Here is a 12,962-nt window from a genome sequence, read left to right as displayed (position 1 = left end):
AAGGCGATTTGCTTCTGTTAGCATGGAGCAGCATGATGGTTGAGCAATGCAGAGATACCCACCATCACCGAAATGGATGTATCCTTCAGGTGGGAATGTTTGATTGGCATAAATTGGTCTGTTACGCAGAACCCGTGAATCATGGACTGATCCTGGATACCCAACAAAAATATCTAAAAATGTGGCATTAGAATCACATACAGCCTGCATCTGAATGGAATAAAAAGATTCCTGTTAAAATAAACTGCATTTTCTTTTGGGGCCTTAATTCTTATGTGGCAGCCATCAATGCTCCCCATGACCTTTTGGAAGGCAGCAGACCCAGAGAGCTGCTCTAAACCAGTGGCGACTAATGGCAGTTCATTCACAGTGGGGAGCCAGATGACCCTGTACATCAGCTAGACGATAAGGTCTGCCGTCCTGTGGACAAAGTCCCTCACAGCGGACCGTGGCATGTCAAAGACCTTGGCTACCACACGTGAGATGTGCCACACGCCAACCAGAAAAGGAACACCAGGACCTCAGTGTCCTGTACCCCCCCAGAGTGTGAGGAACCTGAAGCTGTTCCACCAGATGCCCGATGGTCCTGCGGGTCAACCGAAAGTCCGGTCTTGTGTCGGACTGACCATCAGCATAGAGGGCCAGGACAGAAACCTTAATGTTGGCAAAGCAGTAGAGAGGTGGAAGACCCTGTGAAATGTAACATTAATTATTCTATTTATGAAATTAAGTCTCATTTTTGGAATGTTTCTATTTATTTTGATGTCTGACATTTTATTTTATAAACTTTTAATGCTGGAAAATCTCATTTGGCTAGATTTTTGGATTTTCCCATTGTTTTTTAAATATGAAACACTTTGTGTTGAAGGCTACTATGGTTTTACTATGAAGAGAAAACACAAGACTTTCTCTGAACCCAATAGAGTGTTCAACCTTTCTGGAACAGAAGAGGTTAAAGCATTTTTCAACTGGAGCTCAATCTTTGGTTTGACATGAAGACATTTCCAGGAACAGCAGCTGCCTCCTCATATCTGAAACTTAAGGGGAAAAGTGTCAGGTTGGTACAATCATAATACAAACCAATGCAAGCAACTGGGTTAAAAAAGAATACATTTTTACATCTTTTTGGAAGACCATCTGAAGATCCCCAAGGAGGAAGTCCAGAAGATCTCCTTCCACAGGGTTCACCGGCTCGGAGGGAAAAGGCCGGACAATCAGCGTCCCCGTCCTATTGTTGCTAAATTTGAACATTATAAACAAAAGGAGCAGGTAAAAAGCAGAGGACGCGAGCTGAAAGGCACACATTACAGCGTGAATGATCAGTTTCCAGGCGAGATCCTCCGCCGGCGGAAAATCCTCTTCCCGCTGAGGAGGAAGCACCTGTCTGCTGGAGCACGCGCGGTGGTTGCCGTTGATAAACTTTTTGTGAATGGCAAGCTGTTCCGGGACCCAGAGGTAACACCCTGGCTGTGCTGAAGGCTTTCAGAGGCGCACTGACATCTGCGCCGCCCAGAAGAAACCCGCAAACTTATTTAATTGAATAGGAAATAATCGGATCATCAATAATCCACACCTCTCAGGAAAAGTGTTTTTTCTTTCTCTCACATTCATGTTTCTGTTGTTGTTTCGTTGTTTTTGTTTTTTGTTCTTTCTCTTTTCCTCTCTCTTTTCTCTTGTCCCCCCCCCTTCCCATGTCCTCATATGTGAATCAGGTAAAGTCAACGTAACCACGGTGAGTATTTATTTATGCACGGAACGGGCGCGCGCGCATACTAGCGCGCATAAGAGCATGCACACGCGATCCCGCACACACACGTTGACAAACTGCAAAAACCTCACTTAGGCTCACACAGGACGCACGCAACATGCAGCTCACAGCCAAGACATGTCCACCTCCTACGCACAGCGCTTGTCAGTGTAGCAGGTACGCACAGCGGGCACGCGCACACGGACGGGCACACGCACTATTTAGCCTTGCACTCTCCCGGTTAGAACAGCTATGAACAGTCTTAACATCGTTAGCTGGAATGTGCGTGGACTTGGTTCTGGGCCAAAGAGATTGAAAGTGTTAAATCACCTGAATGATCTTAAAGCAGATATAGCTCTGCTGCAGGAGACCCATTTATCTTTATCAGCTGGTCATCTCCTGTGCTGTTCCCAGTATCCAGTTATGTATTCTGCCAGTTTCAACTCCAAACAAAGAGGGGTTGCAGTTTTGATTAAGAAAAATGTTACATTTACTCATAAGGACACAGTAACTGACCCAGAAGGCAGATTTGTAATCATTAATATATCCATTCAGAATAAAGACTTTTGCATCGCCAGCATCTATGGTCCGAATGTTGACGACTCTTCCTTCTTTCACAGATTCTTCACCTCACTCTCAGCTCACTCTGACTCCACAATCATTATAGGAGGAGACGTCAACCTGGTTTTGGACCCTGAACTTGACAGACTCAGCACAGCAGCAAACCAGCGTACATGGCAGTCTGCAAGTATTCTAAAGCAGTACATGAATGATCTGGGTCTCTGCGACGCTTGGCGCTCATGTCATCCAAACACTAAGGGGTTCACCTTTTTCTCTCCAGTTCATCATTCACACTCTCGTTTAGATTATTTATTAGTCAGTAACTCCCTTTTGAAAGAAATTAAAAGTTCCAACATTCATCCAATTATTATCAGTGACCATGCACCAGTTTCTGTTACTATTTCAAGGGAAGTACCCACACCCTCAGGTTCAACCTGGAGATTTAATACGTCTCTGTTAAAAGACCAGGAATTTATTGAATTCTTTAAAAAAGAGTGGGCAACCTTCTTAGAATTCAACAATACTTCTGAAATATCACCAAGTATTCTTTGGGAAACAGCAAAAGCAGTCATGAGAGGGAAAATCATCTCTTATTCAACGCATAAAAAACGCAAAGAGAAAGCAGATTTATTAGAATTAGAAAATAAAATCAAAACCCTGGAGACTGCTTATGCTGCTTCTGCACAGGAACACATACTGGGCGACCTGAAAAATTTAAAGCTGCAGTTTAATGACATCATCAATAAACAAACACAATTCCAGATACAAAGGCTTCGACTGGAAAGATATGAAAACTCAAATAAATCTGGCAAATTTCTAGCTAATCAGCTTAAAATTAATAAAGAAAAATCAACAATCGCTTCTATTATGGACAAAACAGGGAATGTCACCCATGACCCGGTAAAAATTAATAATGCGTTTAAAGACTTTTATCAAAACTTATACACTCCACAGATCAATCCATCAGAACAAAGCATCAACTCATTTCTTAACAATATAAACCTGCCCAAGTTAAACGAAGATCAAATCACAAATTTAGACTCTCCGCTCTCGTTGTCTGAGCTTCATGAAGCTCTGTTACTTATGCCTAACAGCAAAGCACCAGGACCCGACGGCTTTCCAGCAGAGTTTTATAAGGAATTCTGGGAACAACTGGCACCAACGTTTTATAAAACGGTAAAATTTATCAATGAAAGCCAATCTCTACCACCTAACATGAACTCTGCCAACATTATCCTTCTTCTAAAACCAGACAAAGACCCCACGAGTCCTTCAAGCTATCGCCCCATTTCTTTAATTAATGCAGATGTAAAAATTATCTGCAAAGCACTAGCACAGAGAATAGAAAAAGTCACTCCTCACATAATTCACCTTGATCAAACTGGATTCATCAAAGGCAGACACTCGGATGACAATGTCCGCAGACTCGTTAACATAATAGACTTTGCCACCATCAAAAACCAGGAAATGACTATACTATCACTGGATGCTGAAAAAGCCTTTGATAGAGTAAATTGGAAGTTCCTCATTGCTGCCCTCCATAAGTTTGGGTTTGGAGAATCATTCATCAATTGGATCAAAATATTATATCACAACCCCAATGCATCAGTTAGAACTAATAAACAGACTTCCAACAGGTTTTTTCTTGGAAGAGGAACTAGACAGGGTTGCCCACTCTCCCCCTCTCTTTTTGCAATATTTATCGAGCCTCTAGCTGCAGCAATAAGACAGAATGAGAGTATTAAAGGAATTAAAACCAAACACAGCCATCATAAAATTAGTCTCTATGCAGATGACATATTACTGTTTTTAAGTAATATACATTCTGTAAATGAAACGGCAACAATCATTAATGAATTCTCTTCTATATCAGACTATTCCATTAATTGGAATAAATCTGTTTTATTACCACTGAACAGTAATGCGGAGCAAGGACCCACAATACCAGTTAAATCAGGCAATATAAAATATCTAGGTATTTATTTTCCCCCCAAAATATCAGAACTGGTGCAGCTAAACTACACCCCATTACGGAAAAACATACAGGACGATCTAACACGCTGGACCAACCTGCCTTTGTCCCTTATGGGCAAGGTAGCCACGGTAAAAATGAAAATCTTACCCAAAGTTAATTATCTATTCTCAATGATTCCCACACAACCGCCATTAAAATGGTTCAAAACATTAGACTCATCCATATCAAGCTTTCTATGGAACAATAAACCTGCAAGAATTAGTCTAAAAACTTTAAAATCTGCAAAAAGCTGTGGAGGATTAGAATTACCTAATTTCCACAATTACTTTCTTGCAAATAGACTACAATACATCTTAAAATGGTTAAAAAATAATCCAGAAACCAACTCATGGTTAGACTTGGAACAGGCGTTATGTGGAAAGATCAACCTGTCAGATCTTCCATTTATCAGCCAAATAGTTAAAAGACAGGATTGTTTCAAAAGTACTAATATAAATGCCACCTTAACAGCCTGGTGGGAATTTCTCAAAATATCAAAATCATCAATTCAACCGTGCAAAATGACACCCATCTGGAACAACCCAGACATCCTCATAAACAAAAAGATTATCCACTTCCCAGCTTGGCAGGCAGGGGGCATAAAACAACTAGAGCACATAATTATTGATAGAAGATTCATAACTCCCCAGGAACTTCAAGACAAACATGGAATAAATAACTTCTTGGAATATCAGCAACTTAAATCAATTATTACTAAAAAGTTTAAATACAGAGACAACGATTTAAAGCTACCAGATGTAGTTACCACTCTGATCAATTTCACAATGAATAAAACTCTCTCCAAAATATACAAACTTTTATGTAATTTAGATAATAATATTTCACTTCCGACAATAAAATGGGATGCGGATTTGAGCATCAGCACAGATGAAAGCTTTTGGTCAGAACTTTGTCTAAACACCTTTAAACTGACAAAAAGTCCAAATCTGCAGCTAATCCATTTCAAAACTCTTCACAGAATTTACTACACTGGACAGAGGATGTTCAAGATGGGTCTCAGTAACTCAGACATTTGTCAGCACTGTGACAGTAATCTACCCGACAATTACATGCATGCACTACGGTTCTGCACGCCTGTCCAGGCTCTCTGGCAGCAGGTATGTGCCGATCTATCAGTCTGGCTTAAGGTTTCAATCACAGCTTCACCGTCACTTTGTGTGCTTGGTGACATGAGTGCCATCGATGTAGAAGGAGGATTAGGCTCTATCATTTTCATAACTCTTTGCATTGCTAAAAAAACTATTTTAATAAATTGGAAAAGCAAGAAAAATATAAATATAAGTCAACACAGAAATCTGCTGCTTGATCATATCAGCTTGGAAAAAATGTCAGCCCAAGGTTCAAGTAACTTTGAAAGAACTCAGTCTCTCTGGTCTCCCATAGCTAACTCCGTGACTTAGGGGGTGGGGGGGGCCTGGTCGTCGCTGCTCCTTGCCCTTCTGCCGTGGGCTGGGGTGGGGGTCGGGGCCTCCGGTGCCTGGCGGGGGGTGGTGGGGGCTCCGTTGGTCGGGGGGTCGGGTCCGGCGCCTGGGTTGGGCGGGCTGGGGCGCTGCGTGGTCCTCTGGGCTTGGGTGTGGGGGTGCGTGGTGGGGGGGTGGGGTGGTGGTCTGGCTTGGCTTGGGGGGGTGGTCCCTTTGCCTGTGCTGGGGGGGGTTGGCGGGGGGCGCTGCTCGGGGGGGGCCCAGCGGCGCTGGATGGGCTTCCCACCTACACCTGGGGCTGGGATCGGCCCTTCCCTGGCTCTGGGGCGGGACGGGACAACCCTCTTGGGGCCCCCGGTCGCTCTGGGTGTCATCCGCTTTGGCTGCGGGGTCTGGGGGGTGGTGGGGTGGGGGGTCTTGTCGGCCCTGCCTTGTGGGGGGGCATTCTGGGGGAGGGGGGGGGGGGCACTATTGGTACGGGGCAGGGGGGGTTGACGGGTCGGGGTCTCCGCTGAGGCCATCGGCGGTTTCCCCGGCCGGTCGGCTGCCTCGGTCCCGTCGAGGCCTGACCAGAGCTCTTCCAGGGCCGGCGTTTGGGGGTGGGGGCCTGGGCTTGCTCCTGGGGGGGGCCGACGCTTTCTGGCTCCTCTCTCTCTGTGTGGGGGGGGGTGGTGCTGGGCCTGGGGTGTCGGCGCCTCCGGGGGTGGGGCCCCTGGGCTGGGTGGGCCTGGCCCCCTTGCTGGGGGGGGGGGGGGGGGGGGGGCAGCTGTCTGACCACCGGGGGACAGTCTACCAGCTGTCCCCAACTTACCCCCTTCCTCATATAACCTCATAATAGGGTGAGGGGGTGGGGGGCTTAGCCTGCGATGAGCCTTGGGGGGGGGGTTTACTAGGCAGTGGCCCCCCTCCCATGGTTGCCGTATGGAGTGGGCCCCCCCTCTTTCGGTTTTATTTGCACCTTAGACATGTAGGGCCCTTGGTAGGGGGGGTGCTTGGACATCACTGCCAGCAAGCAGCGGATGTCCTCCTGGCACCCTACCCGCCAATTTTAACCACACCTTAGACATTTAGGGTCCCTTGGTGGGGAGGGTGAGGGGACGTCACTGTGAGTAATCAGGAGATGTCCCCTCAGTGCCCTACCCGCCAATTTTAACTGCACCCCCCTTAGCACACACACCCCTCCCCCCTCAATATATACATTCCAACATAAACACACACACATGCACACACACACCCTCTCCGGGGTTCCCCCCCTCTTGGGCGGGGGCGGCGGGCCCCTGCCCCGCTCCTCCCTGGACCAGCCGCGGGCCGGGCGGATGGCTGCCTGGAGCGCGGAGCGGGTCTCCCTTGGGGGGTCCTGGCTCGTACCTGGGGTTGGGGCGGGGGGATGCCCGGAACTCCTGGGTGGTGGTGGGGTGCTCGTCTGGGGCTGTGGGCGTCCGTCTCCGGTGGGGCCCTGCGTTGGGTTCTCCCGGCGCGGCGGGGGGGCTGCTCTCCTGGTTGGGCTGGGGCGGCGCTCTCTCTCCCTCCGTGCTTCCCTGCTCTCTGGCTCTGGGGGCCTTGCGGCGGTCTTGCTGGCCCTGGCCTGGGTGGCGGGCTTGGTCGCCCGGGCGGCGGTTGTTCCCTGCCGGTTCCCGTGTGGCGTTGGGGGGATTCCGGCTGCCGCTGCTGCTGCGGTGGGGGTCTTGGGGTGGGGATGGCTGGGCACTCTCCCTCCTTCTTTCCACGTTCCACCATCCATTTTAGAAGAACATAAACACTCACCTGAGCACAGGTGTTAGCTCACCTTTGCACTTACAGTTTGCATGACTGAATGACTGAAATATTTCACACTAGTTGGTTTTAAGGCATAAGTATGCGTGTGAACACTATCTGTTTTGTATATATGTCGACAGGTGGACATTTTTTGCAGCTAGCAGGTGTGTTTATAACATTTGAGTGTGTGTGTGGACAGGCTCCGCCCTTATTGTACTACATTTGAACCTTACCATAATGATTAACAACCAGTAAACTTGTTGCTTTATGCTGCTTCATGGTCTTATCCCCCTTCCCCTCCTATTATCACCCCCTACCCCCCCTCTCTCTATCGTCCCTCTCTCTTCTTCCCCTCTTTCCTTTTCCGTCCGGTCCAACACCAAAGATTTTCAGACATGATTGAAATTAATAAAGTTTGGCCTCAATTACAAAAGGGGTTTATCCAGACATACCTTTGGTTTGTCTGAAGATTAATAACCCCTCTTGTTAAAGTAAAATCTGTCCAACACAAGAGGCCCTCAGCTCTCATCTGTCTGCCCAGCTGTTGGACAGGACAAGTTTAAAAAAAAAAAAAAAAAAAAAAAAAAAAAAAAAAGAATACATTTACATGAAATACATTTAATATTGCTATACTCATCAATGCCTGATCAATTCTTATCAACATATAATCTTTAAAACTTTAGAATCATATTTTTTGGAAGACTATTTACTTTGATGTTTCATGTCAAAGAATTATCAAGGACACTGCAGGGAGTTGAACCCCGTCTAGCTGAAGCCAGAGTTCCATCTACCAGTGCCTTTTGCTTTTTTGACTGAACATGGAAGCAAAGAAAAACCTGGAGTCCAACCAGCATATATACCCTCTCCATTTCTATGGGCTTGGGACCATCACAGAAAGTACACAGCTTAGTGACTCTCTGAGGCTGGATTGTATATATGTTTTTTATTTTTACTTTTTTAATTTTAATTTTATTATTACAGACTAACACATAACTAGTTATTGTACATTATATACATTTTCATAAATACATGGAAATAAAATATAATACAGTTTTAATGAATGACTGGAAGTAAACATGAACATGAAAAAGCTTTAATTTAACCACAAAAAATAAATGTTCTTAAAATCTTTTTCAATGTTTTCCTGGATATTACCAGAGTCTTGTGTCATTACATTTAGGAATCTTGATTTTCACTTTTTTGTGTGTGTGGGGGGAAACTAGAGCACCCAGAGAAAACCCCACGCATGCATGGAACGAACACGCCAATTTAACCATGCAGCCCGTTTTTTCAATTAAAAAACAAAAACAAAAAAACAAAAATTGAAATCAATCACTGCACACACTCCCACTAGCATCTGAACCCTGACCAATCATGATTTACATATTTTATATTTTTGGTTGTGGGGGGAAACTAGAGCACCCAGAGAAAACCCCACGCATGCATGGAAAGAACACGCCAATTTAACCATGCAGCCCGTTTTTTTTAATTAAAATAAATCCATAAAAGTTGAACTCAATCACTACACACACTCCCACTAGCATCTGAACCCTGACCAATCTTGATTTACATATTTTATATTTTTGGGCACGCAAACCCCTCCACCGCAATAAGGTGGCAATTCAAGGAGGGGGGATTTTTGTAACTTTTAAAATACATAATACTTTTGCTTTTTTATGTCATTTCTTTTTATTTATTTTTTTATTCTAATTATTAGGGAACTAAACTAAAACTGTACAGTCATTAAAATAAACTTTTTTTTCATAACCAAACAAAATAAAAATTCAGACAAAAAGTAAAACAAAACTGAAGTAGTCAAAGAAAAACCTAGTTAAGACGTAAAAGGGGAGTCGTGGAAAGTTACCTTTAAAACAATAAATTAAAAAATAAACTAGAAGATACACATTTACAAGATACACATTTAGAATAGAAAAAGAGGAAAAAGCCTCTCTAGTTTTTACCCACACGATAACAATTCAATGTTTAACTCTTTAACACTGGAGCTTTTCCTATTGTTTGGCCGTTCTTGGACGGTCATAACTCCATCTAAGGTGTTAAAGGGTTAAAGCCTAAATGTGTGTGGGTGTTGGGGGGGGGGGCTTGGTCTGTGTGAGGTAAATGGCGTTTACTTATAAAGTGCTTTTCCACCTTCTTTGAAGGCCTAAAGCGCTTTACGGTCACACACACATTCACACACACATTTACACACTGGCGCCAACCTTCCACCAGAGGGATGGTGGGGTTCAGTGTCCTGCCCAAGGACACAAGGGCGTGCAAGACAGGAATTGAACCTGCAACAATTCGATCAGGGGTCGACCGCCCTACCGCTGCACCGCGGTCGTTTCAGGGTTGTGGTGGTGTGGTGGGGGTGAGGGGTAGAAGGCTCTCTCTCCAGAGCTGTGGTGGGGGGTCCACTTAGTCTTTTTTTCTAGATCTTCTAAACAGGTTCAGGAACCTCCGACCAACATTTTTCTTTGTCGTCTTCTCTTTCAGCTCATCCACCTGCTGCTGTAGTTGATGAACTTGGAGCTGGAAATCCTCTTGAGTTTTTCTGATGATGGTCTTTTTCTTCTTGACAACTTTCTTTAGGTGAGCGATTTGTTGTGAAAGGGTGGACTTTTCTTCTTCCAGCTGTTGTCTTTCTTCTTCCAGCTGCTGCTGGCCTTCCAGTTCTTTCTGGACCAAAGCAGCTCTTAATTTGGTGGACTCCTCTACCTCCAGGTCAAAGCTGTGTTTGGCTTGATTTGTTTTGACCCTCTCTTGTTTAAGCTCTTCTTCCACTTGGTGTAATTTCATGCTGAGGTCCAAATTCTTCTTGTCAGAGGCCTTTTTTACCGTCTCAAGCTGTTGGTCTTTTTGCTCCAGCTTTTCCCTCAAGATGACCTTAGAATTGCTTATGACCGCATCTTTTTCTTTGATGGTTTCTCTTAATTTTCCCATGGCCTTCTTGTTATTGGAGAGCAATTCTGAAATGTTCTTTTCACTTTGGTAACAGGCTGCCTTATGCTCCTCACATTTTCTTTCTAATTCAGCTATTTTTTCCAGCATGGAGTCCTTTTCCCTCTTCCATGCTTCTCTGTCTTCATCCATCTGATCTTGTTCTGTCTCCAACATCATAGCATAGTGATATTGAAGATCCCCTTTCTCCTTTTCCAAATTTCTGGTAAGCTCCAAACGTTCCTGCTGTTGCTTCCTTTCTAGACCCTCAATCTGATTTTGGAGCTGGACGATCTTTTTCTTGGAGACCCTTACAGAATTGCTTAAGATCACATCTTTTTCTCTGATGGTTTCTTTTAACTGTTCCATGCTCTTCTCATTATTGGAGCGCAATTCCAAAAAGTTCTTTTCAGTTGCGGCCTTATCCTCCTCATGAGCTTTTCTTAGTTCAGCCATTTCTTGCTTGATGGAGGTGTTTTCTTCTCTTTCTTTAGCCAGCTGAGTTAGTGCTTCTGTTAATGTCAGCTGATGGTAATTTAGAAGACACTCTTTCTCCATTTCCCATTTGCTGGTGAGGTCCAAATGTTCCTGCTCATGCTGCACTTTTAGGTCGTGCATCTGACGGAGTAGTTGGACCATCTTTTTCTTGGAGACTCTTTTAGACTCAGTCACCTGGGTCTCCTTGTCCTCCTGAACTGACTTTAGCTGAGCCATTTCTTGGAAGACAGAGGACTTTTCTTCCTGCCATTGCTGTCTTTCTTGGCTCATCTCTTCTTCCAACTCATCGGCTTTCCGAGCGGCTTCCCGCAGCATATAATCTTTCTTCCGTTGCTCCAATTTTAGGTCGTCGATCTGACCTAGTAGTTTTACGATCCTTGTCCTGGAGACCTTTTCAAATTTGCTCATGATGGTCTCTTTTCCTGTGATGGTTTCTCTTAACTGTTCCATGCTCTTCTCTTTACTGGAGAGCGCCTCCAGAAAGTTCTTTTCATTTGCGGCCTTATCCTGCTCATGAGCTTTTCTTAGTTCAGCCATTTGTTGCTTGAGGGAGGTGTTTTCTTCTCTTTCTTTAGCCAGATGGTTTTTGGCTTCTGTTAATGCCAGCTGATGGTCATTTAGAAGACGCTCTTTTGCTAAAAGTTCTGTCTTGTGGCTCATCTGTTCTTCAAAGTGATCAGCTTTGAGAGCAGCATCCGCCAGCTTCTGATCTTTCTGCTGGAGAAGCTCCTTCAGACGCTCTACTTCACTTTTCAGAGCAGTGTTCTCTACTTGAAGTGCTTCTGCGTTCTCCACTGAGGTCGACTCAGAGGTTGAAGTTGGCTCATCCAAAGCAGTTGCACTTTGTTTTCCCTTTCCCAAGGGTTTGATTTCTTCAGGCTGAGCTGATTTAGGGACAGACACCGGCTTCACAGGAAAGAATGCAGCTGGACGAAAGGAGACGGGTGGAGCAAAACTTAAGGGTTTTAACCCTAAGGTTTGGTTTTCTGGGCAGGTTTTAGGCTTGAGGTTTCCCCAATCCTGCTGTTTTTTTGGTTCAGGGGTTTCTGGCATCTCAGTAAATTCTTCATCCTCATTTTCAGAAAGGGGAGAATAATCATAGTGAGGAGTTCCTGGAGTCTCAGGAAATTCCTCCTCCTCATTATCATCATCTGAAGGGGGAGGGTAATCATTGTCTTCGTCAGTGTCATCCCAGTCCATGAAAGTGTTTAGATTTTTAGGACGGGTAGAATCAAACCTAAAATAAAAAGTGGACTCGTTCTCCACAACAGAATCAAAATAGCTGAGTTGCAAATTCTTGGTGCTTTTTCGGACAGGACGGCGTCTTGATGGTTCCATGGTACGATTTATTGAGGTTTCTAATCAGTTTGACAAGAAAAGTTCTTTGTAACTGATGGCACTTCTTCAACTTAATACTTGGTTCTTTGCAATAGACGAACCTTGTGTGGATGAAAATCTGAAGATTTTGGTTCTATAAAGGAACTTTTAACAATACATCATGACAGATGATGTTACATCATATGACATCATTTGACATCAAATGTTTTCATTTGAAGTGATATGACATCATATGTTCTAATGTGATGTATGAGTTATGTCATTGGTGGTGTGATGCGTAGTGATGCAATCAGCTTTGATATGGGGGGGGGGGGTGTATTACTTAAAATTTTTACCTAAAATCTATTTTTATGTTAAGGAAGCATACAAAACACACCTTTGGAAAACACACACAATCAAACAACCTAAAAAGGATTTGAATCCCGATATTGACAGCCGGGTGAAGTTTCAGGAGAGAAAGGGAGGTTAACTCCAAATTCTTGTTATGTTCACAAATGTTTCAAGTTCAATTTAGTTGAATTTTTCATTGATTTGCACATTTACATTTTAGGCAGTGGGTTTCATTTTTTTCTGTAGCCCCCTCTTGAGTTTACTATCAGGATTGCTTCAGTGTCAGATGTAAAATATTCAGTCTGCATCAAATTGAACAAACAGACTTTTTTTAAAAGTG

At 44.2% G+C, this 12,962-nt stretch overlaps 1 protein-coding gene across 1 annotated transcript; it reads right to left on the bottom strand.

Moving 5' to 3' along the window:
* Positions 1-9,782: 9,782 nt before the first annotated feature.
* LOC110013973 (interaptin) lies at positions 9,783-12,751 on the bottom strand. Its single transcript, XM_023966135.1, has one exon. The coding sequence runs from the start codon at positions 12,290-12,292 to the stop codon at positions 9,935-9,937; it is 2,358 nt and encodes a 785-aa protein (XP_023821903.1). The 5' UTR covers positions 12,293-12,751; the 3' UTR covers positions 9,783-9,934.
* Positions 12,752-12,962: the final 211 nt, after the last annotated feature.

Source organism: Oryzias latipes, chromosome 18, assembly GCF_002234675.1.
Source record: "Oryzias latipes chromosome 18, ASM223467v1".
In the NCBI taxonomy this organism is placed as follows: domain Eukaryota; kingdom Metazoa; phylum Chordata; class Actinopteri; order Beloniformes; family Adrianichthyidae; genus Oryzias; species Oryzias latipes.
This window is presented reverse-complemented; position numbering and strand designations above follow the sequence as displayed.